At 34.5% G+C, this 26744-nt stretch overlaps 2 protein-coding genes across 2 annotated transcripts; both read left to right on the plus strand.

Annotated features, from left to right (window-relative positions):
* The first annotated feature begins 12103 nt into the window (after positions 1-12103).
* Positions 12104-19711, plus strand: LOC133311260 (E3 ubiquitin-protein ligase HOS1). Its single transcript, XM_061512278.1, has 10 exons — positions 12104-12364; positions 13108-13498; positions 13735-13869; positions 13967-14142; positions 14629-15030; positions 15135-15293; positions 15739-16236; positions 17023-17160; positions 17934-18646; positions 18828-19711. Exons 1-10 carry the CDS (start codon positions 12251-12253, stop codon positions 18994-18996), a joined length of 2895 nt encoding a protein of 964 aa, XP_061368262.1. The 5' UTR covers positions 12104-12250; the 3' UTR covers positions 18997-19711.
* Positions 19712-22892: 3181 nt separating this feature from the next.
* Positions 22893-25964, plus strand: LOC133311265 (transcription factor KUA1-like). The gene is made up of 3 exons (XM_061512285.1): positions 22893-23475; positions 24479-24687; positions 25170-25964. The coding sequence occupies exons 1-3, from the start codon at positions 23199-23201 to the stop codon at positions 25668-25670; spliced, it is 987 nt and encodes a 328-aa protein (XP_061368269.1). The 5' UTR covers positions 22893-23198; the 3' UTR covers positions 25671-25964.
* Positions 25965-26744: the final 780 nt, after the last annotated feature.

The raw sequence follows: 26744 nt of genomic DNA on the forward strand, positions 1-26744 counted from the left end.
TTTCGATTTTATCTGTCCCACCAATCACACTACATCTGTCGATTACTTGTGTCACAGCTATGAAAAATTATTGACTCTCCTTCACAATTATATCCTTCTATTTACAAGTCCCGTTCCTTCAACCCTTTCACATCCTGGCAAAATTGAAATATCCATATGCCAACTGTATCGGATATACCCTTTAGAAAGAAGGTAAAAGTGCAAACTCAAAAAGTAATGCGATTCTCAGTGAGAAATCCACGCTCAGCCAAATAAGCAATCCACTATATAAGTTACTTTAACCTGTTATAACATGTATTTCTCTTTCTTTAAACTATATATCTCTACCTCAAATCTTTCCTGAATTAAGAGCATTTGAATCCAACCCCCTCCTCCTTTTTCTTTTATGAAATTCAACATCATGGACCTCTTGATCACCTGCCTTTAGAACAAAGACTCCATAACTCGAATTACATCAACTCAACACCAATCACGATGCAACCAAGCAACCCAATTCTATATTGTCCCTGTCTTACCTTAGATATCTGTACATAATTAACGACAATAATATAAAATGATAAGAAAATAAAATATTTGATATTTGTTTTAAGGGCTTTATTAATCCCATGCAATAAGAAAGAACTCTCTCATGCAATAGAGATAATCATGTGTGGGACCCATCTAATATAGAAAAAAATAAAAAAGTAACACGAAAATTGATGTATGTGTAGAAGAGAAAAATTCTCTCCTACAACATAAGAGTATATTTTCACTTGTTTTAATATATAGAAGAGGTTCTATGATTGAATTTGATTTTTTTTTTCTCATGGTGTCTTCACTAATTCATTTCGTGACGTAAAGAGTGAAAAAATAATTTAAACGTTGAATGTTAGTTTTAATAAAGTCACTATAACAAGCAAGCTATTGCTTATAACAATATTAACCAAATGTTCAACACCAAAAAACTTTAACAATCAATTATTATTTACATATTCAAAACTATATTTATGTATTTCTAATGAAATTCTGATGTTTTATTATAGGGTTATATTTATCTCATTCAACATGAGATGATTCATTTTTCTACACACAGGACAAATGTGGATTCCATTTTTATTTTTTCTCTCTTCAATTATTTGTGGATCCCTCTTATTATTTTGTTTCATTAACATAAGATAACTTATCTATATCAACATAAGAAAAAGATTTTCTTTTATTATATTTCTATATTTCTGAAATGCTCACATGTATCATAAAAAGTATTTATTTCTTAAGCACAACAATTTTATACTGTCTTCACTTTTTTTAAATTTAAATACTCCAAGGGTAGTTCAATTGTCTTCTGCGCTTCCAAGGATTTGCTTGTGTAAAGAATTTAAACCCGATCTCAAGCAAATTCTTAAAAAATCTTTGGGGTCCAGAGAACGTGCCTATGTCCTCGAAAGGCACCCGCCCTTCCAATAAGGGGTAGCCTTCGGGAAGAGGTTAAATGGGGATACCTTGCAGGTTATACAAAAAAAATTAATAATATTTTATAATTATTATTGCTACAAAATAAAAATAAACCTAACAACACCTAACATAAACTATTACTTTTAGGACTCGTCAAATATCCCGTGATATATGCAATATTTTCGTGTGTGTTTTGTTTTCTAAAGAACGTATCTACTAGTATTCGCAAATTCCTATAATGAAAGCAATTCAACCATTTCAATAATAGCGTAATATTGTCAAAGAAAGGTTTAAATTGACTTAGGCCAGCCAAATCATGACTGGGAGCGTCAACTTAAATCATCAACAATGTTTAGATCGAAGGGCCAAGAATTTGTGATTTTTCATCACATAAAAATATCTCAATCTAGTCAGCATCTTCAACAACTATATATGAAAACCAATTACAAGGTTTTCAAAAATATGACTTGATTCTTTTATAGTTATATTCGTTGTCAAAGTCGATCACGCTTCTACAAACCAATGAATTACACCAACCACCACCCTCCTCTCCTAAAATCATCATATAACTCGTCACATCATTTGGGAGTGGAATTGCCCACCCTTTTGCAAACAGATGATGGTGCTTGTTTGATAGTTGTCTGACTTCCTAGAGTTATCTTATCTCTATTTATTTTCTCACATTTTCGTGCCGTATGGAGAAAACGGATAAAAAGAGTCCATGATACAATCAAATTCATGTTACTTTTAATTTATTCAAATCACGATTGAATTGCATCTATCAAACTCGCAACAAACCAAGAAAAAGAAGTTTGTTAATTATGATAAAATATAATTTCATCATGTCAGGCGGGTAACGGGAAGCTCTGTTGGGGACATTTCTTCCTTTTTGACATAATTAAGGCTTAAGATTGTTGGAACTCTCATTTGGTGCAAGGCTCTAGGTGACACCCCTTTGAGTGACTCAATATTGTCTCATTGTCTTTCCATGATCTAGAATCTTCTCCCTCTCCTATATATACTTGGGAGAGAGTTGGAGGAGTTTAGAATGTGAGTTGAGTGAAAATACCTCTAAAGAGAAGATTGAGAATTAGACCTCTTTAGGAAAGTTTGACTACCATCATTGTATGTGAGGTTTGAGTGAACCACATTTTGTTAGTAAAGTTTGATTTCTTGTAATCAATTATTTTTCATAGTGGAAGTTTGATTCTAAACTAGTGTCCCGTGATTTTTTCTACTTCACGTTGAATAAGGTTTTCCATGTCAAAATTTGACTATGTACTTCTGTATCTCTCTCATTTGCATTTTTTCATTTTCTGCTGCGTAAGGCCAACCTAGTGACTATAGGCCGACCTTTGATTTTTGAACTCCTAGCTTCGAGCTCAACGTGCCGATTTGCAAATGCTTCTGCGCTGACTTTGAGGGTCCAACTTGTCCCAACAATTATATCAGAGCCCGAGTTCAAAGGGTTCTGAGGAGACAAGGTGGAAACTAAAGGCATTGCCCACAACGAAGATATGTTCAAACTGGCAGCAAACAATTTCACTTATTGGAGACCTGTGATTGAAGATCATTTGTACAGCAAAGACATGTATGAACCCATTGTTCATAAAGAGATGCCTGAAAGCGAAACCGAGAAGGAGTGAGAAATCCTGAATGGAAAAGCCCATGATCAGGAAATACATTGACAAAAGCCTATTTGAGCATGTGTCCAAGTTATCAAACGCGTACGAGTTATGAACGAAGCTAGAGTCCATGATTCAGAAGAAGACTCCCAGTAACAAAGCACACCTGATTTGCCGACTTGTGAAGCTGGAATACAATGACGACATGAGCATGAATAAGCACCTCGACACCTTCAAAGGTATTGTGAATCAGCTTTCCAAAGTCGAGATGAAGGTCGATGGGGAAATGCAAGCTCTGATTCTGCTAAGCTCGCTACCAGAAAACTTGTATACTTTGGTAGTTACTTTAAGAAACTCGACTCCTGATGGAAAATTAACAATGGGTGTTGTGACTTACAGCCTCATGAAAGAAAAATCCAAAATAAGAGAACGAGGTGTAACCAACACGTTGGAGGCAAACGTTGCTGAGACTAGAGAAGGGTTTGATGCCAGGGGTCGCCACAAGGGTCACGGTCGTGACAAATCCAGAGGCCGATCTAGGCCGAAATACGAATTAAAATACTTCTATTGTGAAAAGCACAGTCACAATAAGCCTGACTGTAGTACTCTGCAAAAAGATGGAAATAATGACACTGTGAAGTTGGGTAATATTGTTTCGAAGAAGAAATAAGACAAGAGCACCACTGCGGTGGCAACCAACTCGGATGCCGAGATATTCCTTCTAAGAGAAGATAATTTTTTGAATGTGGCTTATGAACTCTACGCTGGATTGTTGACTCAGGTGCTTTCTTCCACTTTACTACACATAAAGGTTTTTTTTCTCTTCATATATAAATGGTGATTTTGGAGTCGTAAAAATGGGAAACCAAGTTACAAACAAAATTGTTGGAGTCAGTCATGTAACCTTGACCACAGATGTTAGGTGCCAACTTATATTGAAAGAAGTAAGACATGTGTTTAACATGCGATTGAACCTAATCCTGATAGGTAAGCTCGATGATGTCGGGTTAGTGAATTGCTTTGGAGGTTGTAGATGGAAGTTGGCCAAGGAAAACCTAGTAGTGGCCTGAGATAAGAAGGAATGCTCCTTGGACGCAATGCAAGGAAGGATCAATGATGGTGAGGCCAACTCTGTCCGAGATGGATCTAACATAGATCTGTGGCACAAATGCCTTGGCCTCGCGAGCGAGAAGGGATTGCAAATTTTGAAAAAGAAAGTACTGTTGACCGAGTTGTAAGGTTAAGTGCTGGAGAGCTGCACACACTGCCTTGTTGGTAAACAACACCGGGTTTTTTTTGTAAGATCGGATCAACCCAGACGATGCATGTATGTTATTGACCTTGTTCATACCAATGTATACTCTATGTCAGAGAGATCCCTTGGAGAAACTCAATACTTTGTTTCTTTCATTGATGATCACTCCCACAAAGTGTGGGTTTATTTGTTGAAATCTAAAGACAATGTACTCCAAGCCTTCAAAGAATTTCAGGCTATGGTGGAAATGGAGATTGGCAAGAAGCTTAAAATGGCCCGATCTGACAATGGTTGAAAGTTTGATGTATGCAATGGTATGTAGGAGATTCGACTTGGCGTATACTGTTGGAATGGTAAGTCGATATCTGTCGAACCCCGGCAAAGAACACTCGGAAGCAGTGAAGTGAATTTTCAAGTATTTCAGAGGAACGACAAGTTTATGCCTCCGATTTAGAGAAGGAAAGGCCGAGCTGCAATGCTATACGAACGCTGATTTAGGGGGAGATGCCTGCACGAGCAAGTCGATGACAGGATACTTGATGACGTTTGCAAGAGGAGTTGTCTGTTGGCAATCAAAATTGCAGAAATATGTGGTACTTTCGACGAATGAGGCTGATTATATAGCTATGACTGAGGCTTGCAAAGAATAATTGTGGTGAAGAAGTTTCTCTTTGAACTCGACTATGATCAAGATAATTATGAACTGAAATGTGACAACCAAAGCACAATTCATCTTGCAAAAAACTCGACGTATCACTCCCGCACTAAGCACATTAGTGTGAGGTATTACTGGATCCGAGATGTGGTGGAGGATGGACAGCTCGAACTCACCAAAGTGTGCACCGACCTAAATTGGTCCGACATGATAATGAAGTCAGTACCAGCAAAAAAATTTGAAGACTGTTGTGAAGGTGCCAGGTTGATGCTGAACTCGACACATTGAAGTCGGAATTGGGAGATTTGTTTGGGATGTTTATTCCTTCGATGCTTGGCACAAGGCTCAAGGTTGTTGGAACTCTTACTTGGTGCAAGGCTCAAGGTGACACCCCTCTGAGTGGCGCAATGTTGTCTATTTGTCTCTCTATGATCTAGAATGTTCTCCCTCTCCTATATATGCTCGGGAGAGAGCTGGAGGAGTTTAGAATGTGAGTTGAGTGAAAATACATCTATAGAGAAGATTAAGTTAGACCTCTTTAGGGAAGTTTGAGTATCACAATTGTAAGGTTTGAGTGAACAATAATTTCTTGATGAAGTTTGATTTCTTGTAACCCATTATGTTTCATAATGGAAGTTTGATTATGTACTATTGTCCCATGGTTTTTATTTCTTCACATTAAATAAGATTTTCCATGTTGAAATTCGACTGTGTATTCCTCTATCTCTCTCCTTTTCATTTTTTCATTTTTTGCAGCGTAAGGATTTCCTAGTGATTACAGGTAGGGGCGACAATACAGGTATTGACCCGCGGGTTGACCCATAACCCGACCCGCCAAATCACGTGTCGTGTCAACCCGCGGGTCGTGTCAGGGTTGTGTAAATGTGACCCATTTTTTTCGTGTCGGGTCACGTGTCAACCCGCAGGTTCGCGTTTCAACCTGCACAGTGTCATTTTTTTAATTTTCAATTAAATATTGTATTATATTATTATTTTTATTCATTTATATATTGATATATATAGTCATTGTTTAGTATAGAAAAGAATACAAGGAATTAAAAATCTCAAGAAACAGAAGCTAATCTTTTTTTATTTTTTTATTGTTTTTAATTTATTTATTTTTCAAAATAATCCCACTATTTTTAAAATTTTAAATTTTGCGGGTCGTGTCGTGTCGACCCGTGACCCGCAACGGGTCGTGTCAGGGTTCGTGTTTTGTGACCCGTTTACAAAATGGGTCGTGTCAGGGTCGTGTCAAATAGTGTACGGGTCGAAAACGTGTCGTGTCGGGTTGACCCGTATTGCCACCTCTAATTACAGGCCGACCTTTGATTGCCGAACTCCTAGTGCTGAGCTCCGAGCTCTACGTGCCAACTTGCAAACGCTTCCGCGCTGACTTTTAAGTAGACACCGTATCTCAGCTCAAAACCTTAAGGCATTGGGTTCACAGATCCTCCTATTTATATGGATCCCATTTAATGGAACTCTATCACACTTGAATATCCTAACAATCTCCCTTCTACCACACTTGAATATTCCAACATTCTCCTCCTCAAGTGTGAACCCCATATTGATAATTTGATATGCTCCCTCTCTCTTTGAGTATCACAGGCCTAAGTACTCAACCAGCCTCAAGCTAAACATCAGCTAGCGATAGCCTAAACCAGCTCCAATACCACTGTCAGGCGGGGCTAGGAAAAGCCCATGGTGCGGGACCATCGCTAATGGGTTAAGCTAAACTAATCATAAATCAAGTGAGTCTGACATCATGTCTCGATCCAAAACCTTAAGGCATTGAGTTCATGGGTTCTCTCACTTATATGGACTCCCCTTACCCATTATAAATCAATATGGGACTCCATAACATTTGAATATCCAACACATCACAATTGCACTTTTAGATAGAAGTGAAAAATTAACCACTAAGCCACCTCACTTTAGTAAAACTATTACTTCTAATTGTAGATATGTTATACATATTTAAATAAATTCAATCCAACCAGTTCAATCACTTATCCATTGACGTGGTATCTTGATTGAGTCGATGATATATCAGAGTTTAATAACACTGGAATATTGGTTTATATGAGTGGGAGATGCTTCTCAATGATATGAGAGAGAGTGAGAGCCCAACCGTTTAGCCATTTACCTTGTTGTTGTGAGTGAGGGTGAACATCACTATATGTACCTAGTAAGCTATGCAGGGAGCGATGGATTCTCTAGTCCCATATACTCACTATGAGAAGGTAGGGGTGTGACCCTTAAATGAACTTTTGTATGTCAGTCCAATATGTTGGGCAGTGAAGACTGGTCCAGAACAAAATACAAAAATATTAAATTTATTAATACAAGTTAAATAATGAGATAATTTTAACTCTCATATATATTTTTAATAAAATGAGATATGATATTAAATTCAAAAGGGTTTAGCATAGGGGTGTAAATGAGTTGGTCGACCTATAGGGGCCTACGGCTTAGCCTATATTAGGCTAGACTTTACCTATTATGAATAGTCAAATAGAACAGGTTTAGGCTTTTAAAAAAACTATTTGAAAAGTAGGTCATAGCCTTTTTTTGTACTTGTCGGACCTATAAGCCTACATGACAGCCAATATCATATTATTTATATTAAATAAAATAAATAAAATAAATAAAATAATTATTTTAATAAATTTGAATAACAAAGTAATATTATTTTGGTTACTTTTTAATTATTGTATGTTTAATAGGTTTAAACAGGCTAACAAATCTAGGTTAAGGCTTTTATTTTTTAAATACAGCTCAGACCAGACTTGTAATCTGGGCCTACATAGGCTTAAAGGTCAGGCAATCCAAAGGATTTTTATACAGGCTTGAACTATTTAAGTCAAAGCCTAATCTATTTACACCCTTAGTTTAGCACTTGAATAAATTGATATGTTTAAAATTTTACCTATTGAAATGAAAAAAGTTCTAAGAATATAGTATTAACGTATTAATGCTCACGAATATAACTCAAGTCTATTTAAATGTTAAAAATAAAATAAAATAAATAATAAGGAGTTAAGTTGTACTATGTTTCGTTGGATATTACTTGATTTTGAAACCTAGTCCCACCAACTTTATTTGTACCCTAACCTATTTTTTGTTAGGAGGTGTTTGGTATAATTTTTTTGGTTGTAATGTTGGAAAAATGGGGTGGGGAAATTTTTTTACCATGTTTAGTACGAGTAAAAGTAAAAAAATTTGAGGATACTTTTTCCCCAATCATTTCCATTTTTAACTACATATGAAAAACAAACAATCTCATTCCACCCATGATATTATTTTTTTCCACCAATTAGAAAATGCATTTTCACATTTTGAGACAAAAATGCCCTTATACAATATATCAACATATGTGTAAAAATGGATAATTTTGTCATTTCAGTTCAGATTTTCATCAAAATTTTATAATCCAACCAAACATAGCATCAGTAAAATTAACTCAATTTTTCAAAAAAAAATTGACCTACCAAATACCTTTTCGTAACTTACCTAAAAATAAATATCTCCTACGTCAAATGTTCCAAAAGTTATTTGGCAAGATATCGGTAATCTAAAATTTGTATTAACTAGAATTAAGTTAATCTCAAGGATGATGCACTCTCACATTAACATTAAGGAAAACTATTCTTACAGTTGTTGATCCAAAACACGTTCTTACTTTCTTGTCTTCTCTTAAGACTAAATGTTATTGTTTTCATAAAAAATATCACTAATGATAGGCCAAAAACAAAAGACATTATACATCGAATATAGAAAGAAAGATGAGTGTTGGCATGGTTGCAAATGCAGCAGCGTTCTCCTTCTCACCTCGAGGTGTGGGCAACCCACGAGGATCCTACTTGGCGCACCATTCTCCATGTCCAATTGATTCCGACGGACAGCGAAGCACACGTGTAGAATGTCTATCCCACGTGCACTTTCAGTCAAAATTACTATGTTTTTGGCTTGATCTGGTCAACGGTCAAACCTCACTTTTCCTAAATAATGATCCATTGATCATCATTATATCTTGCTTTTCTTATAATGGTAATACCAATAATACCCCCTTCCCCTTCCTCTCACTTTCTTAACCAAGGGGTGTTACATTGTGTGTGATTGTGTCTACACCTGCACGTGCAACCACCTTCATGGAACAGTAGCAACGCCAACTTGGCTTCGATGTTAGCATTTTAAAGACCTGGCCATGTGACCCCCTGAGCTGGTAATCATGTGATTAACGGTTAAACAAATCGTTTACTTGGTTAGGTTATATCGTTAATCGATGATTCAGTTCCTGTTTGTTTGCACGTGCGGGGGATGTAGGGACTCTTTATCGTATTGTGGAATTATAAACAGAACAAAGTGTATAAATACCCATGCTTGATAGTTGATTATTCTAAAAAAACGTTATTACCCGAGCATGGAGTGAAGGGTATAATCGGAAACAGCATGATCGATCAAATAAATTTAGGTTATGATATTTGGTTAAAGCATGTTTTGGATGGTAAAGGTTTTATATAAAAATGGAGGGTATGGCAGAGAATATGTATTATGGCACATGATGGTGCAATGATTATTTATAAATTTCATGATCTGGAGGTATCTGATTTCTTTATTATAACATCAACGTTGGCTTACACTAACCCAATCATTTCGCTCGTTGATTCTTCAAATGATGAAAGGTTTCTATGTAATTATATGAAGCATGATGAAACAATGTTTATTATAAAATAAATTATTATATTTTGTTCGAATTTCTTTTCACTTCTAAGATTTCTTTCTTTTCTCCATTGAACTCTTGTACAAATTCAACGATGATTCATAGACCCCAAATACTGGGGAAGGCCCACACGAAATTTAGTTAACAAAGATAGGAGCCTTGCTGTGAGCATGAGAGGGCCATCGTGTTGCTTTAAATAATGCATAAACAGGGAACCTATTTGCAGGTGTGTCCCCTGCTGTCCAGATTTAATGAGCAATTAGGGAAGCTTTTTGTTGGTGTAAAACGTGGTCTACTTGTTATTAGAAAAAAAAACTAAACAAAACGTGGTCTACTTGCATTACCATATTATAGTTCATATTGGGGCTCAATTGCTTATTTGCTTTAGATTAACTTTTGATTGAAAGTGAGAGAGTTGGGTTTTTTTTTATTTTTTATTATTGGATTGCTTGCAAGCACAGCGCGTAGTTTCGGACCATCTGCTCCTTTGAGATATAGGATTATGATTACCTCTGATTAATTGCTTACCCTACATTTAATGTTATTAAATTCTAGATATTAGGTTATTGGATAACTGGTTCAACGAATGAATTATTGGTTCAAATGCATGACTCGATAAGTATATATAAATTTACAAATTATATTAAAAATATTAAAAACATATTCAAATATCAGTAAAAAAATAATACCAATTTTAAATATTTTAATATAAAAATATTAAATCACACATTAATATCCAACAAAAATATATAATGTTTGTAATACAATTTCTCATGTTCAGTAGATGATATTTATAATTATAAATTAAATCAAAATTCTTTGCATATTCTATAACCTAGATAATATTAGTGTTGTAGGTACATAATCTAAGTAAGTTAATAAGCAACAAATCATTTAAATATTTAAAAATAAATAAATAATTTATGAATTAAAAAAAATGATAAACTTTATGATTTTTTTATGAATCGAGTCGGGTCACTAGTTGAATCGACCGGGTTACACCAATTCTATTACTTGGCTCCAATATAAAAATTGGACTAATAGAAATAAAATATGATCGGTTATTCAACATTGGTACTGATATAATAATAATAATAATAATAATAATAGAAATAAAATATTCTAACTGCTGAAGCAATGAAAATCTTTATGTATTCATTTGCAACGGTTATTCAAGTTGACTATTACTGATGCTGAATTCGTACTATCACTGTGAAATAACTGGTGCAATATTACAAGTATACATATCAATTCATTTCCCAAAAAAAGGAAAAAAAGAAGAAGAAACAACAATACGCGCACCACAGATACAATGACAGTCAATATTTCCATCGGAGGGTGTTTCGCAGAAAAGAATTTTTATTATGAGATAATCACAGTTACTGAGAATATAGTGAAAACATAAGTTTTATGAGAAACTTAAAAAAAAATTGTTTGGTAAGTCAAAATATTACCGAGAAAATTGATTTAAGTTTTTCTAGTCTATATTTAATTGAAGGTAAAATATTGCTGAAAAAAAAGGTTGAAATTACTCAAGTAACTATTGTGTATCATTTTTGGCACTTTATTTCAGAGAATTTTGTGTCCAAATTTCGCTCCCTAATTTTTTGTTTTCTAGCCAAATCAAAATATCACTCTCTGGGTGGTATTTTCAACTGGTAATCTAGATAAAATTTTACACACAATGTCATATTAGAGATACAATTTTTTTTGAAAATCCCTATCAAACATGGTCTTCTTTGAATTCTATATGATCTTTCTCAGGTAATAAAATAAAACTCTTCTACCAAACACACCCTTATATTATTCAATATATTGAAGAACATCCGTTTACTGATTATGATTAATATAAAAAAAGCTTAATCGAACCATTTGTTTTTAAATATTTAAGTCAAATATTATTTAATATAGACTTTCATTAGGCTTTTATTTATAACTAATCAAAGGTGTAATTGAATTAACAAATTAAGTTCTATATGAATAATTTTTTTTACAGTGAAGTGATAATTTGAAATATAGCAAAAGCAAAGTTGACGCTTGAGATAATCTCACCAAAAAAGAAATCTTAGATATTCACGGTTAAGAGATTTTTTTTTTTTTTTAAGATATTCTAATCGATTCATCGCTATACTAATCTAATTCGGGACTTAAAGTTTTAAACCAATTATAGGTATTTTTGAATACCCAGGACGTACTTCTCGTGAATTTATAAGAAATGGAGTAATAAAAACAGAGAAAGCAAACGCTTGGAAACTTGGGCCTAAGATCTATCGAAATTGGGTTGTGACTCTTCGGCCTATGTTTTATTCTGAATGAACCCGACCCGACCCGAACCAACCGAGTGAGTAGGAAAGAAGATTGAAAAAAAGAAAAAGAAAAGGGAAAAGTCTTTCAAAAACCCTTCAATTGCAATCTGTGGGGGTTTCCCTCTCCGAGAAAATAGAGTCGTTCAGAGCAATCGATGAGGTTCTTCGATTAAGTTTAATCTGCACCATTTGGTTATCTGTCACCTCATTTGTGTGTTTGCACAAATCTCACGGTTTAGTTATCACTGAGAAATGGATAGGAGGCTGAACGGATTCACCGTTCCGTCGAGCTCTAATGGTGGCACCGGCAGCACAAGATCTTCATCCCCAACACTACAACCAAACTACAGTAGCAAACTAGTTCAGGTACTCTTCCTCTCAATTTTAACAGCTGCTCTTACTTGTTGCGAGCTACATCGTAAACCCTAGCTGCTAATTACTAACACACTGTTTGGTTGGAAATTTTTGTATGCTTACTTTTTCCTTTTCCCATTTCAAATGGGACAGATCGTTCACTTTTAATATGGACACAATTTTAAACCTGTTGACTACACTATTCTAGTTCCCACCCACTTCAATTGAGTTTTGCCGAGGGGGCAGGTTTGAACTGTATATTGCAAACGGTAATCACTATAGTAAATTTATAGAGCTGTGAGTAGTTCTTGTAAACTAAGCCTACTAAGCAAATGAACACCTGTCCTTTAATGTGAACATATTTATTGTTTTACGAAGTTCTTACTGGTTGTGTCTGGATATTTGTCGTGGGCATGTACTGTGGGGAATTGTTAAGCCGAGATAATAAGCTGTGAATTAATGTGAGAAAGTGAGCATTTGTCATGTTCTGAACCTATTCATAATTTAAATATTTATAAATCTTGCTTCCTTGTTATCCATGTCAAATGCTTCATTTGGTTGACATTTCAGTCTGAATTATTATTATACCAGCTCAGATTCAGAAATAAAAAAAAAACCCTGTATTTGTGCTGTATACGAGTTAATTTTCATTTTACTGATGCTAAATAGAGGTTAGCATTTGATATATGTCAAATAAATAATTACTGCATTGAGAAAAGAAAAGAAAATAAGTGGCTTGTCATGCTTGATTTTAGGATGCATTGGAACACTTGGCATCCATTGATCTGATTGAGTTGTGCAAACAAGCCAAAGTTGAGCGCTGCCGTGCAACTAGAGACTTGAGAAGCTGTGGTCGCTATGTCCACCATGTACTGAATTCATGTGGGCATGCCTCTTTATGTGAAGAATGTAGTCAACGGTGCGATATTTGCCCAATTTGTAGAATCCCAGTTTCAAAGAGTGGTGCTAGACTGCATCTCCGACTTTATTATGAGTGCATAGAAGCTGGCCTTATTTCCAAAAGGTTGGACGAGAGATTTCAAGAAATAGAAGATGGGGAGAAACAACTCACTGCTGATGTCCAACGCCTTTATTCTTTGTTTGATGTTGCACTTGAGAATAACTTGGTTTCTTTAATTTGCCATTGTATCCTTTTCTACATCAGTCATTCATTCATTGGCATATTTAATTTTTAATTTTAATGCCTTTTAATCAGTAAGAAAATGTATTTTATAATATTTAGTCTTATTAGTGTTAACACCTTAGAGAAACTTCAAATTCATTTTTTTCTTCCCCTTCCCCCATGTTTCTTATTTGTTCTATTGTTTTATCATGTCCCCTTTTGTCTCCACTTTGCATTTTCCTGAACAGGAATTTTACAGACATTACAGATGTATGTATGGATGAAACTGCTGTTTCCAGTGATCCTGTCATAGCATTTTTGTTGGATGAAGTGGTAGTGAAGGATTGGTGCAAGAGGACATTCAAAAACATCATAACTGAATTACAGGAAATTTGTATCCTTAAACCTTAATTTTTGGTATCTCAAGCTAGTTCTTAGTATGACCTTTTTATCAAACATTAATATTTGTGCTCCCTAACAATATCTACTAGATAATCTTGACGTTTTAGGATTGGAAGAGAGATTGAGTATACTTCTGAAATTCTCATTATACTTGAAGGGTATATCAAATGTGCTAGACATTTTGGAGTCGTCTTTTAAGGGTACTCTTTCAGCACAACTTCATGATTTGCACCATCTCCAAGAGAGCATATTAAAGACGAAGCAGGTTTTATTTTGCAAGATTGTGTTGAATGGAGTAATTGTATAAATGCTTACATTTTTTTCTTTGATATGTGATTTTTGAAATGTTTCTTGCTTGGCTGATGTGCTGTAAAAAGCATCATGATAAAAGTTTGTTGATATCATCTTTTTTTAATGGTATTTCTAGCTATGATTTCTTTTCAAATGATGTTGGCTGTTTTTGTTGGATGAGATTTATTCCCTAATCTTGAAAAGCGTAGATGACAATTGGTAAACTTTGTTATAGAAGTTCACGCTGTGTTTTATATTGTGTGTAAGAGGGCTGTTTGTAGAAGTGGCTGATATTTGTCCTTTCTCTTTCATTAATATTGTTTGTCAAGCCTGTTAGGTTATACTCTTCCTATATGTGTCGTCCTCTGTCCCAGAAGTATGGAATTCTGAAGAATATAGAGTAGCTCATTGCAAATCTTCGTTCTAGTGATTAATTTGTTGTTTTAATTGTTCTACTCAGCATATGGAGATTATTGTTTGGTGTACAAGACATCAATTTTTGGAGAATGTGAGATCCCGTTTTACTGATAGCTCATCATGGGCTTCAGTTGTCCGCAAACGGAAATCAGAAGCAATTAGACGTGCTTGGCCTGATGCAATAAATCAATCTGTGGAGTCAACAGGACATGATGGATCTTTATTTATCGAAGATGCATTGAATAATCTTGATTTGGATGAGGGGTTTATACATGAAGTCGGAGAGGGATTTGAAGTTGCATCCTTGCTGAAGGATGGAGCGTCAATTTTCAGGTCTAACACTGATCGGGCGCTGGGTTACTATCCCTTCAAAAATCTCCGTGCTGCTGCTGACTTACTCTTTTTACGTGGAAGTTCTGATATGGTGATAGCAAAACAAGCAATTGTATCCTTTTACCCTTACCTTTTTATTGTGGGTGTGGAACTCTCGATGTGTCAGTGATAGTTATCATTTAGAGCAATACTTCTTTCTTTCTTTAACCTCTATAGTTTCTGTATTATTTGTATGATCGCCACTGGACAATTCCGGATGAGGAATGGAGATACATATTAGAGGACTTTGCAGCTACATTTAGTATTAGCAGGCACTCATTACTCGAGTCTTTGACTTTTTTCCTTCTGGATGATCACACAGATGAGGCTTTACAGGTAACTTCAACATAATATTATGCTCAGTGAGTCTCATTTCTTGTCTACTCTAATGATAAGCATCATATTCATTCAGGAAAAAAAATCTAGGCACTATATAGGCATTGATTATATTAGAATCTTATATTTGATCCTGAAAATAAACCAGTAAGAATTTATTGGGGCTTGAGTTTTAGATGTTAGTCAGGTTATTTGTTTTTCTCCCTTTTAATGAATTGGCATGCAGTCATGTTTTCACTCAAAGTAAAGGATCCGGGATGTGTATCAAGTTTACCAGTGGTATTTAATGATAACACCAAGAATTCCCTCCTTCCCAATATAAGAAATGGGCTAAATTGAAGCTTGGAATCATTGGGTATAGATTTTGTTGTATTTTGTAATATTGGATGTTATTGCGGACCTGCTCTTTTTCCTTCTAGTGTAATATAATTTATTATTCTGTTAGGAAGCTTGTCGCCTTCTTCCTGAAATTTCTGGCCCGGCATCTCATCCAAAAATTGCTGAAGTACTGTTAGAAAGGGGTAGCCCTGATACAGCTCTCATGGTTTTGAGGTGGGCTGGACATGATGGTGGACCACACGTGGTTTCACTCAGAGATGCTGTCACTGCAGTGCGGGTGAGGGTTGAGTGTGGACTTTTGACTGAAGCATTTATGCATGAGAGAAATCTCTGCACCAGAGTGAAGGAAAAGAATTTCAATAAAGGAGCATCTGGGGATACTTCTGACAAACTAAAAGGCCAATATAATAATTGGGTGGCGTGGGTGGAGGTCCTGGTGACTGAGATTTGTTGCCTCTGTATTAGGAGGAACTTGGTGGATCGAATGCTTGAATTGCCATGGAATTCTGACGAAGAGAAATATATACACAAGTGTCTTTTGGATTATGCTATTGAAGACCCGCTGAGGACAACTGGAAGTCTGCTTGTTGTGTTTTATATTCAGGTAATTAACTTGGATAGCTGGTTCCACATCCAACATTGATGCTACTGGTTTATTGATATTGTTGTTCTGTCTGTCTTGTGGTCTTTTCAGTTGTAGTTTTGGAATCTTGTAAATGTTACTTATAAGTTTTAGCCCATAATGTTATGTTCTGGTCCATATCATGCATATACCACTATTTCCCACCTATTTTGCTTAGCATATCCTAGAATTCCTCATTGATCTCTGTTTAGTATCTACTAGCATCATAACTTAGCTTGCCAAATACTGATGCCCCATACAAGGACAAATGTAGTTCCTACTTACTTGTCCTGCCAGATCCACCGTATGAAGAGAACAAATATTTGCCTTCCAAAGTTGCCGGCAATATCCTTGCCGTATTCAGATCCTTTATTGGCTTAATGTGTAACATGCTTCCTGGATTTTCTTGAGGTGATCGCCTTTTATAATCTTGTATTCATGGCCATGTCATCCATATCTTTTGCGGAGTGAAAGTAAGGGGATTTGGATGATAAATCTTGATCTTTACTTCTTTCTTGCATAGATTAGATATCTGGTTTTTAAAGCCTAATTAATGGATCATAATATGTGTAGTTAACCTCAGTATTGATGTGGACTTTATATATACCTCACTTTCCTATTGGGCTACCATTCCTGGTGTAAATAAATATGAACTTCATTTATTTTCTTCAAATATGTCGGTGTAATTTCGCATAACTTTCTGACGATAATATTTAATTTTGAAGAAAATGAGAAAGCATTTCTGGCTTATAAATTTATGTGTTTCAGCGCTACAGGTACTCCGAAGCCTATCAAGTTCATATTAAACTTGAAAAGGCGGAGCAAGACTCCATTTCAAAAGGTTCTATAAGTCAAGAGTTTCTACCAAGATTAGAAACTGCTATTAACTGGAGAGCCAATTTGGTTGTAAGTGATTTAAATTTTTTTAAATTTGAAGCAAATATGGTCGTCCTGACTTTTATCCTTGAATCATGACAAGCATTAGTTATTTTTCTGGCTAGCATTCACTATATTTCCTGTACACATTTTTTATACAAATTGGAGTTGACTTTTATTATCATGTTTGGATAAACTGTCTCTAAAGTAGAGGAGGTTCCAATTGGTAGATGTTTAGCAGGTGTGGATTTTTTTCGATATAATAATTTTTATATAGAGAACATCCAAGTGACTTTCTTTAAAAAAAAAAAATAGAAATGTATGAAAGGAAAACTGAGGAAATACTTCAAAAATATCATTGCACGAGACATTATGGATGGCCGATCTTGTTGTACATGGTGTCTGTCCCTGAGTTTGGTCCCTTTTGATTCTTGCTGTATTAGAATTTCATTGCAAAGAAAATTAATTAGACAAAATAAACAATAAATTTTGTCAAGAATCAAGATTTGATTTAGCAATTTACCAGAAGATGTAAATTGTGTGAGCCAAAACAAGAACTTCCAGATCTGCTGAAACCACCGAAGCATGCAGGATGTCTAGATGTCTAGATGTAGCAAGAATTTATTTTGTGATATGCATGATATTTCAAATTAATTTTGTGTGCGTCATCACCCCTATCTGGGGAGCTTTTTTGCATTGTGGTTTGCTCTTTTATTGTTGGAGTTATACCTTTAGAAACTTTTGTAGATTCAGCATAGTCTTAGATCAAGTTTGTGAAATGGTTTTATGTTTGAATAAAACAGAATAGATGCTTGGAGTTGATGCCAGAAGTTGAGCAGCAACAACTGAGGAGCGGAAACTGGACTGAGGGTGCTGTTATTTCTCAAGAAGTTGAAATTCCTGATAAATTTGATGTTCCTCAGTTTCCGGATTCCAGGTCAACCAGTTTATTGATTCCTTCATCTGCAAATTCTTCCCTCATGCTGCATAGAGATCAAACGACTGGTTTGTTAAATTCATCAACTTTAGGAACTTCAACCAAAATAAGCATGCCTTTCCCCACTACTGGCCCTGAGCTTGGTACTTACGGTTCCCCATCAATTCGTCATGAGGGGTTATTTACTAATAATGAGGCGGTTCCAAATCATCAAGGTAAAATTGGCAAAATTCTTAGATATGATAACACACCAACTCCAAGGAGTCATAGGATCCGTTTCATGAATGGTTCACCTCTGAAGGGATATAACAGAAAATCACCAAGCAATTTTCAGGAAAATGTGCCAGATAAAATCTCGCCAGGAGTTGAACGGAAACTGCTTTTTGGCCATAATCAAATTACCAGTCCTATGTACTCCTCGAAAGCTACGGCTAATCCTGCTACTAGATCTACACTCAGCTATCCAAAAGAATTTGCGAATGACTTTCCAAATATGTCTAGCTGGAATGTCCAATCACATAAAGATGGTGTAAGTTGGAATATAGGGTCCACTGATGATCCAATGGATGTTTCTCGGAGGTAAGAATATAGTTACCTGTTTCTTTTTTTGCCCATTGCTTTTCTTTTATTGATATTACTTGTTTTGTATAATTTTCATGTATAATATGTCTGTGTGCGTTAATCTAATGTTTTTAATATTCACCGAGAAGGGTTTCATATTTATGTAGACTGAATATTTTTGTGTATTTCATTTCTTTAGCCATATGGAGAAGTTAAATACTGAAGAAAATATCAATGGTGCACCAAGATGGAGATCTGATGAAACTAGTGATGGGGAAGAAGAGCAAGGTCTGGAAAGGGCTATGGATATTGCTTATTATGCAACTCCATCTAGGACAACTAGACGAAGCAGAGTTGCCAAGAGATGAAAATACAGCTTTTTTTTGGTAAAAAGATTCTGGAAATTTTATGGGAAGATACAGGAAAGGGCACAAGTAAAACAGAGTTGTTTATAGGATAAGAGCTGTTCCTTTTTGGAACTTCGGGTTTTTTTCTTATGCATTCACGCTGGCCTCGGTTGTGCAGCTAATATTCAGTGAAGGAAATGTTAATTTTAAAGGTGCATTTTCTTACCCTTTTCCTTTAATGTTTCTTCGAGTTATTATAGTTTTGGAGAACGATTCATTCAAAACAATTCAAAGCTGTGTGGGTATCTTACCGTTCCGTTCAAGTAGGTGATGTATCGATATTCTCTATTATGAATGTATGGAAGGTTGAGTTCACAAAATTTTGTAATCAGTTATTGGTTTTGGTCTTCATATTACGAGGTGGCTTTTTAACTCATTCATCCCAAATGGTCATATTCTTTCAGTCTTTTGTGGTACAATTACATTCCGTTGCGTACAATGCATGATATTGGTTTAGCTATTTTGCGTTCTCCAAGTTGCAGTGTTACTATGGGCTACCAAATTCAGACCATTTCATGTGGAATGCAGGAAAGATTGTTCTATTATGAACCGATTAAATAAAAAAGGTTTGGTCTTTTTGACACCAAAAATTTGATAATGATTATATGATACCCATTGTAACAGCTACTTTAGAATGAAGTTGAGCTCGTTAGCATGATGAGTTGAGAAAACAGTGCGATGTTTATTTTTGCTATTCATTTTTATTTCTTGGTAAGGAGAAATGTATGAATTAGTGAATTACTCAGGCTTTCGGGATATTCTTATGTACTTAGGGCCTTGTTCCTGGTCTTATTTTTTTATTGAAATCTTATGAGACGAAGTTGCAAAAAGGAAAAGGATTCTTGCTTATTGTTTTTGTATATCGCTTTTTAACAAAAAATTTACCTATATGACTCATTGAATTGGTATATAAATTATAAGGAAATTGGAATTATACAAATTAAAACTTGGAGAAGTAAAAAATAAAAATTGGTCCATATATTTTCAAAATATATTTAATCGTTTTCTTTTTCTTATTGCTAAAGTATTTATTTAATAACTAAACTGAAGTGCATAAATTTTTTTAGATTAAAGTTAATTGAAAATGTTAAAATTATTTAAATTTATCTCCTCCTCCTCAGTTGGGCCTTATATCCTTATAGCTAACAATTAACATGCCCGGTTCCCCAATCTCCAGGATGCAAGAAAAGTAATTTATGTTTATATTTTGAACTTGACTTTGAAAAACAAAACTGAGATTTTTAAATGAAAAAGATTCAAATGAAGTAAATCATTATTTATTTAGATTTTGAACAAGATAATACAAAAAATTGTATTTAGTACATGTTTAATTTACTGGTGGTGTTGAGAAAAATTATCAGAACTCAAATGCAATTTTCATACTGTAACCTCATGTTTGGCTTACCTAAATAGTCGATGACATGTTATAAAAAAAAAATATAGTCGATGACAGAAATTAATTTTAGAAAAATGTAAGAGAGTCAAAGTTTTGTGTAAAATGAAGTGTTATGTTTATTGACTTCATAATGAATGAGAGATCCTTACTATTTTTTTTTTTTGGTAAACAAGATCCTTACTATTTTATTTCATCTAACACGACTCTTAATTTTTTTAAATTATGACTTTTATCTTAAGTATGTAGCATTAATAATTTTTCATAATTGATTCTTTTGGCGGCACATGGAAGGTGCTTGTGATGATCTTTTTTTTTGTATATAGTGCTTGTGATGATCTTGTTCCCGTTAATTCACCCATTTATGCTTACAAAACTACCTTCCCTACATTGTCTTCCATTTCTGATGATCTTAAGTATGGGGATTGTGAGTTTGCCGTCCTCGATAATGTTGGAAAATGAATCAGATGTGTATCTTTTTTTTTAATAGTATTTTTATATTAAATAGTGAATTTATCGTATATTATTAGTAAAATAAAATAAATTATTTTAAAGTAATGTTTAAATATGAATTAGAAATACAAAATTTATTTATCATTCAGTTTTTTTTTTTAAAATAGCTTTTTAACATCGATTTTTTCTTTAATCAATTCAATTAAACAAAAAGCAAAATAGAGCCTTAGATTATTTTGTACTACAAATCTAGAATATCCTGTTTTTGCCATTGTCCATGAGTATTACTCAACATGGGTAAGTTCAAACATGAATCTACACCATTATATACGTTGCAATATATTTTTGTCAAATTTAATTGTGTATCGTTTTTTATAAATAGTCCATACAATACAAGAAAATGATCTTATGTATGCATTAAATATTGAACAGAAGTTTATCTTAATTTTCTTTTAAATTATAACCATGGGACTATTTTTGGATTTCATAACTCTTTTTTTTAAAGGTTTAGGACTTAAATTATGAGTTTGACATATGGCCTCTCCTCACTAGCTCCCTAGTAGAGTTCTGGGAAGGAATGAGTATTAGGAAATGGAGAAGTAAGACCAAAGAAATCTACAGGTTAGAGCTCTTGCCAATTGACCTACTAACGTAGGACATGGTTATAATCAGTATTTTTTATAATAGACAAAGCTTATTTTATAAAGTAAGTATTTCAATAATCTTTATTAGTATTTAAATTTAAATAAAATAAAATACACAAGTGGTTTATTAATAACCTTCATAAGGAGCTCCTCAAAGTTCAAACATCTGAGATGGTTTTTTTTCTCTATATATATATATATATATATAGATGGTTAATTCTTCTGAACTAATAATAATAATAATTACATGATGACGTATAGGCTATTTTTTCACTCAAAATATGGGGTAAGACGGGAAAAGAGTTTTATTATAAATAAAAAAAATAAAAATAACTCTTATTCTTCTCTTTCTTTACTTAAACATAAAAAAATTAGAAAATATTTCACTCTTCATTCAATTTTCTTTCCTTTTTTTTATTCCTTTCTTTTATTTTTATTTTGGTATCCTATTTGTATTCCTTTCTTTTCATTCAATTAGAAACAACCAAACATAACCAACAACAATTAATGGTAAAGAGTTTATTTTTCTCAATTAAAAATTTTAAATTTAAACTCGGAAAAAAAAATTAATTTTAAAAAAATAGTCCTGTGCATGCTAGTTAAAATCAGAATTTTACCTAAAATCGAAAGGAGGATAAAAAAAATCATAAAACGTAAAATTCTAACATAAAAAAATCGTAAAAAAATCTTAGAATTTTGATAAAATCATTTTGATTAAAAAAAAAGGAAAAACTAGGGTTATGTTACTGGAAAACATAAATATTTCGAGTTGACACAAAACAACTGACGGGCACACGTGTTTTTCAAAAAAAAAAAATAAGAAAAAGAAAGCACAAAAATCAATGTATCAGCTGGACAAATTTGTGGTTTTGATGTAACAGGACCGTAGTTTAACTCTAAAAAAAAAAAATCATAAAATCATAAAAAAATAAATTTAAATTGAAATTTTAACTACTATAGCCTCGTGTTAAATTGTAGTCGAACCGAATTAATCGGAATGAATAAAAAAAAAAAATCCAAACATAACAATATTATTATCAAGCTGGTAGGGACTAGGGAGTGACGGGAAAAAAAAAACTTTAAGCTAGTAGTGGAGAAAATAAAATCTGCATGTGGCATCGTACAAGTTATCTTCTCATACTGGCCCAGAGATAAATAACTATAAGGAAAATACCAGCATGAAGCCATGAATACTAATTTATCAAACAAATACGATGTATCTGGAAAATGTTTTACCTTTTTTTATTATATTATGGACCATGCTTCTCTTCGTACATTTCTTTATTTATTATTAAAGAAAGATTCGCTGATAAATAATAAAGTTGCAAACACGCTGAAAAATACGGGTGACAAAAACGTAAGGGACAAGCAACTTAGAATTTAGAAGAGACCAGGAAGACTCAAACTTCAAAGGACCATGACTCTGAAATTGCCGCGAAGTACACTATTATTCCCCTTTGTCTGGAACAGGATAAAGTTTTAGTGCTGTTGTGTACTTGTTGTGTTGTTCACCTTCTCTGTCTTTCGGCGAAAGCCCCCAACGGAGACCCGAAAACAAAAAAAAAAAAAAAAAAACCTTCTTGTTCATGTCTCGGATCACGTGATTCGGATCCACTTGACCCGTTTGAAGAATCTCGCTCCTGTTCGATCTGGTTTCAGCTTTTTCCGACACCATGACCCGGCGATGCTCGCATTGCAGCCACAATGGCCATAATTCCAGGACCTGCCCCAACCGCGGAGTCAAGCTCTTCGGGGTCCGATTAACCGATGGGTCGATCCGGAAGAGTGCTAGCATGGGCAATCTCAGCCACTATTCCGGGTCGGGTTCAGCTTCCGGGGCTCACCATCCGGGTTCTCCCGATGACACTCCCGATCACGCTGCCGCCGATGGTTACGCCTCAGAAGACTTTGTTCCTGGCTCCTCTTCAACCTCTCGCGAACGAAAGAAGGGTTCGATTCTTCATCCAAACCCAAAGAAAAAAAAAAAAGCTTTTCCTTTTACTTGAATAGTATTATTCATATTGCATGCAAAGTTTTGGACTTTGATTTTGAAGTACCCTTTTACACTCGTTGCTATTGATTACGTGATTATGACCCCATAATCCATGTTTTAAAAGTTGCTTGTGGAAAGACAGTATTTTGATAAGTTAATTAGTCTTTGCTTTGATGGTATCGGTGTGGAAATAACTAACCAGAAAGTTGCTGCTTAACTTTATTAGAGCTTGTTTTTTTTGAGTGAAATTGCGTAATTTTAAATTGGAGCTATGTTGGGTATCAGCCTATGAAATTGATAGATATTTACCTATCTCATGTAATGTGCTTTCAAAAGAGGTTGCTCATATAGCTCACGGAAGGTTCCAAAAATCATCTTGCATTAGAAATGAGTCTGTTCCCAAGTTTTCTCTAACCTGACCCATTGGAAACTGAAAAGAGAGGATATTCGAGGACCCTTCTCGTTGGGGAAACTAATGAATTACTTACCAAGAGAAAAGCAAAGTCATGATGCTTAATTTCAATTTACTTACTTTGCATTTCTAGTTGGGAGCATGCTCTGTATGTAGTGTGCTTAAGTCTGTACATTGCAAGGCCTGTACAAATTTTAGTTCTTGAGTCTATGTTATTCTTGTAAATGATTTGCTGGTTAATCAAGGATGCACCCGGTCAATTTTGATTTTGTAATTCCATTTTCCAGCCATGTTCTTGAAGGTGGAGCATGTGTGTAAGATCCAGGTTCGTTGCTGGGGTTGACAATGCAGCAATCATTAGCTGGTTTTGCAATTTTTAGTCATGATTTCTTAGTTTTCACATTATACTTAGTTCACCTGAAGCTTACTGATCTTAAATGATGACTTGCTGAATATCTTCACTTCATTTATCCATTTGCGGTTGAGCAAAGCAAACCTTTGATTTGGCATTTCTTTTTTTGGGGTTAAATTGATATTTTTATATGCAGGTGTCCCGTGGACTGAGGAGGAACATAGAATGTTTTTACTTGGATTGCAGAAGCTTGGCAAAGGTGATTGGCGTGGAATTGCACGGAATTATGTTGTATCAAGGACACCAACGCAAGTGGCCAGTCATGCTCAAAAATATTTCATCAGGCAAAGCAATGTGTCTAGACGGAGAAGACGTTCTAGTTTGTTTGATATTGTTGCAGATGAAGTTTGTACCCTTACTTGCAAATGCTGTACATTAAATTTATGTGTTCTCTTGCATCAAGATGCATATATGAGATTGATGCCACATAATCTGTTCCAAGACCATGGATAAGATCATCTGAATGCGTTTCCTTCTTTAAATATATTGCCTGACCTGTTTTAGCTTCTGTAATTAATAATTCAATCTCCTGCATACTTCATTGAAGGTCATTTGTAATTTGTGAAAAATGTCCAGTCCTTCTGCAGAGGATTAGACAATTTGGGATTTTGATTGCCTTACTTTACATTTTGATCATTTTGCTTAGATTTTTTTACCAATTATACGGTTCTTCTGTTCTAGGGTAGTTTGGAGATAAACATTACATTTTCTCATGTTAAGCTTTTTTTTCCGCATCAATTATTAGAAATAAACAGCTTCTGCCCTCACCCATTTTTTGGCACCTTCTCGTTTTTCTAGATTTCTTATATTTTTTGCTGATATTGCAGTCAGCCGACACGCCAATGGTACAGCAAGACTTCTTGCCAGTTAATCAGCTACAGGCTGAAACAGAAGGCAATAGCCCCTTGCATGCTCCTCCAGCCCTTGATGAAGAGTGCGAATCCATGGATTCCACAAACTCAAATGATGGGGAATCTGCCTCACTGAAGCCAGATAGCTCACAATCATCATACCCAGCGCTATATCATTCATATTATTCTCCTTTCTTCCCATTTCCTCTGCCCTATTGGTCAGGACACAGTCCAGAGCCTACTAAGAGGGAGACACATGAAGTGCTGAAGCCAACTGCTGTACATTCTAAAAGCCCAATCAATGTTGATGAACTGGTTGGCATGTCAAAACTGAGTTTAGGAGACTCTATTGGTGATTCTGGCCCCTCCTCTCTGTCCGTAAAACTCCTTGAAGGACCTTCTAGACAGTCAGCTTTTCATGCAACTCCAGCATGCACTAGTTCAAACATGAATGACAGTGCAATCCATGCAGTTTAAGGGCCCCTTGTGCCATGTAATGGACTGTCCTGTAAGCATATCTATCAATATAGTAATCATAAATGTGATCATGTGTTCATCATATATCTTGTGGGATAAATAATTTTTCCTTTTCCCTTTTACAGTCATTAGTTTAGTTATTCTCTGATGCTAGTAGGCAGCATGTAGGAGTTACTTGGGTCTAAACTAAAACTTTATGTTTGTTCAGTTATTTTAGTTCTCAGGGTTATGTAAAATTGATTTTGCAGGATGACAATATACTAAGTTGTGTTTAGTCTCTAATATAGCAAACAAATGGCTAGTAAGTATATACTAATCCAACAAGCAAATGGCTGCTGTGTAATGAGGCTTCCTTTTTATTTCAATATTTTTGTTGTTGTTTCTTTTTTCCTTGCTTATTGTAAATTAGTTCCGTAGTACATAATAAACTTGTTTTCCCTAATTGCGTAACTATCATAGGTTTTTATAATAATTCCATGCTTTGTTCGTGAAAAGCAAGACCTTGGATCCATACACCCTGAGGTTTTTATGCCTTTTACTTGACTCTTGCTCTATTCTGCCTTTTAGGTATCATTTGGCGGAACCTTTTCAGTAATGCATTCATGCATAGTGAAGGGTATCATTCCACTTTCTATAGTTTGATAACTTCAATAAGTAGTCATTTGATTGCTATGTCTTTCTTTATGGTTGTCTCCTTTTTTTTTTTTTCTTTTGTCTTGAGGTATTCTTACAAACATAACTGTGAAGCTAATCCCTCGAGCCAAAGTAATTTTTGGATAGAATCTTTTCAAAATAGCAACTCTAGATATGGCCGTGCGTGTTTTTCAATCTTTCCCTCAACCAGGAGCAAAGTCATGATTTTTTTTTTTTATGCCAAGTTAAAAAATAAATAAATGATGCTCTTTTAAAAAAAGATATATATTAATTGCATGGATAAAATTTTTCAGATATATCATATATATTAAGCTTAAAAAAAAATTAGCTTACTATTTCAATAGTCACTTGCTCTCTAACATATTTTAAGCATGTGAAAATTTTTATACGTGCAACTAACATTTTTAAAAAACTTAGTTA

Source organism: Gastrolobium bilobum, unplaced genomic scaffold (genome assembly GCF_033153095.1).
Source record: "Gastrolobium bilobum isolate Gb01-03AN ecotype WA unplaced genomic scaffold, APGP_CSIRO_Gbil_v1 utg3539, whole genome shotgun sequence".
NCBI classification, from domain to species: Eukaryota; Viridiplantae; Streptophyta; class Magnoliopsida; order Fabales; family Fabaceae; genus Gastrolobium; species Gastrolobium bilobum.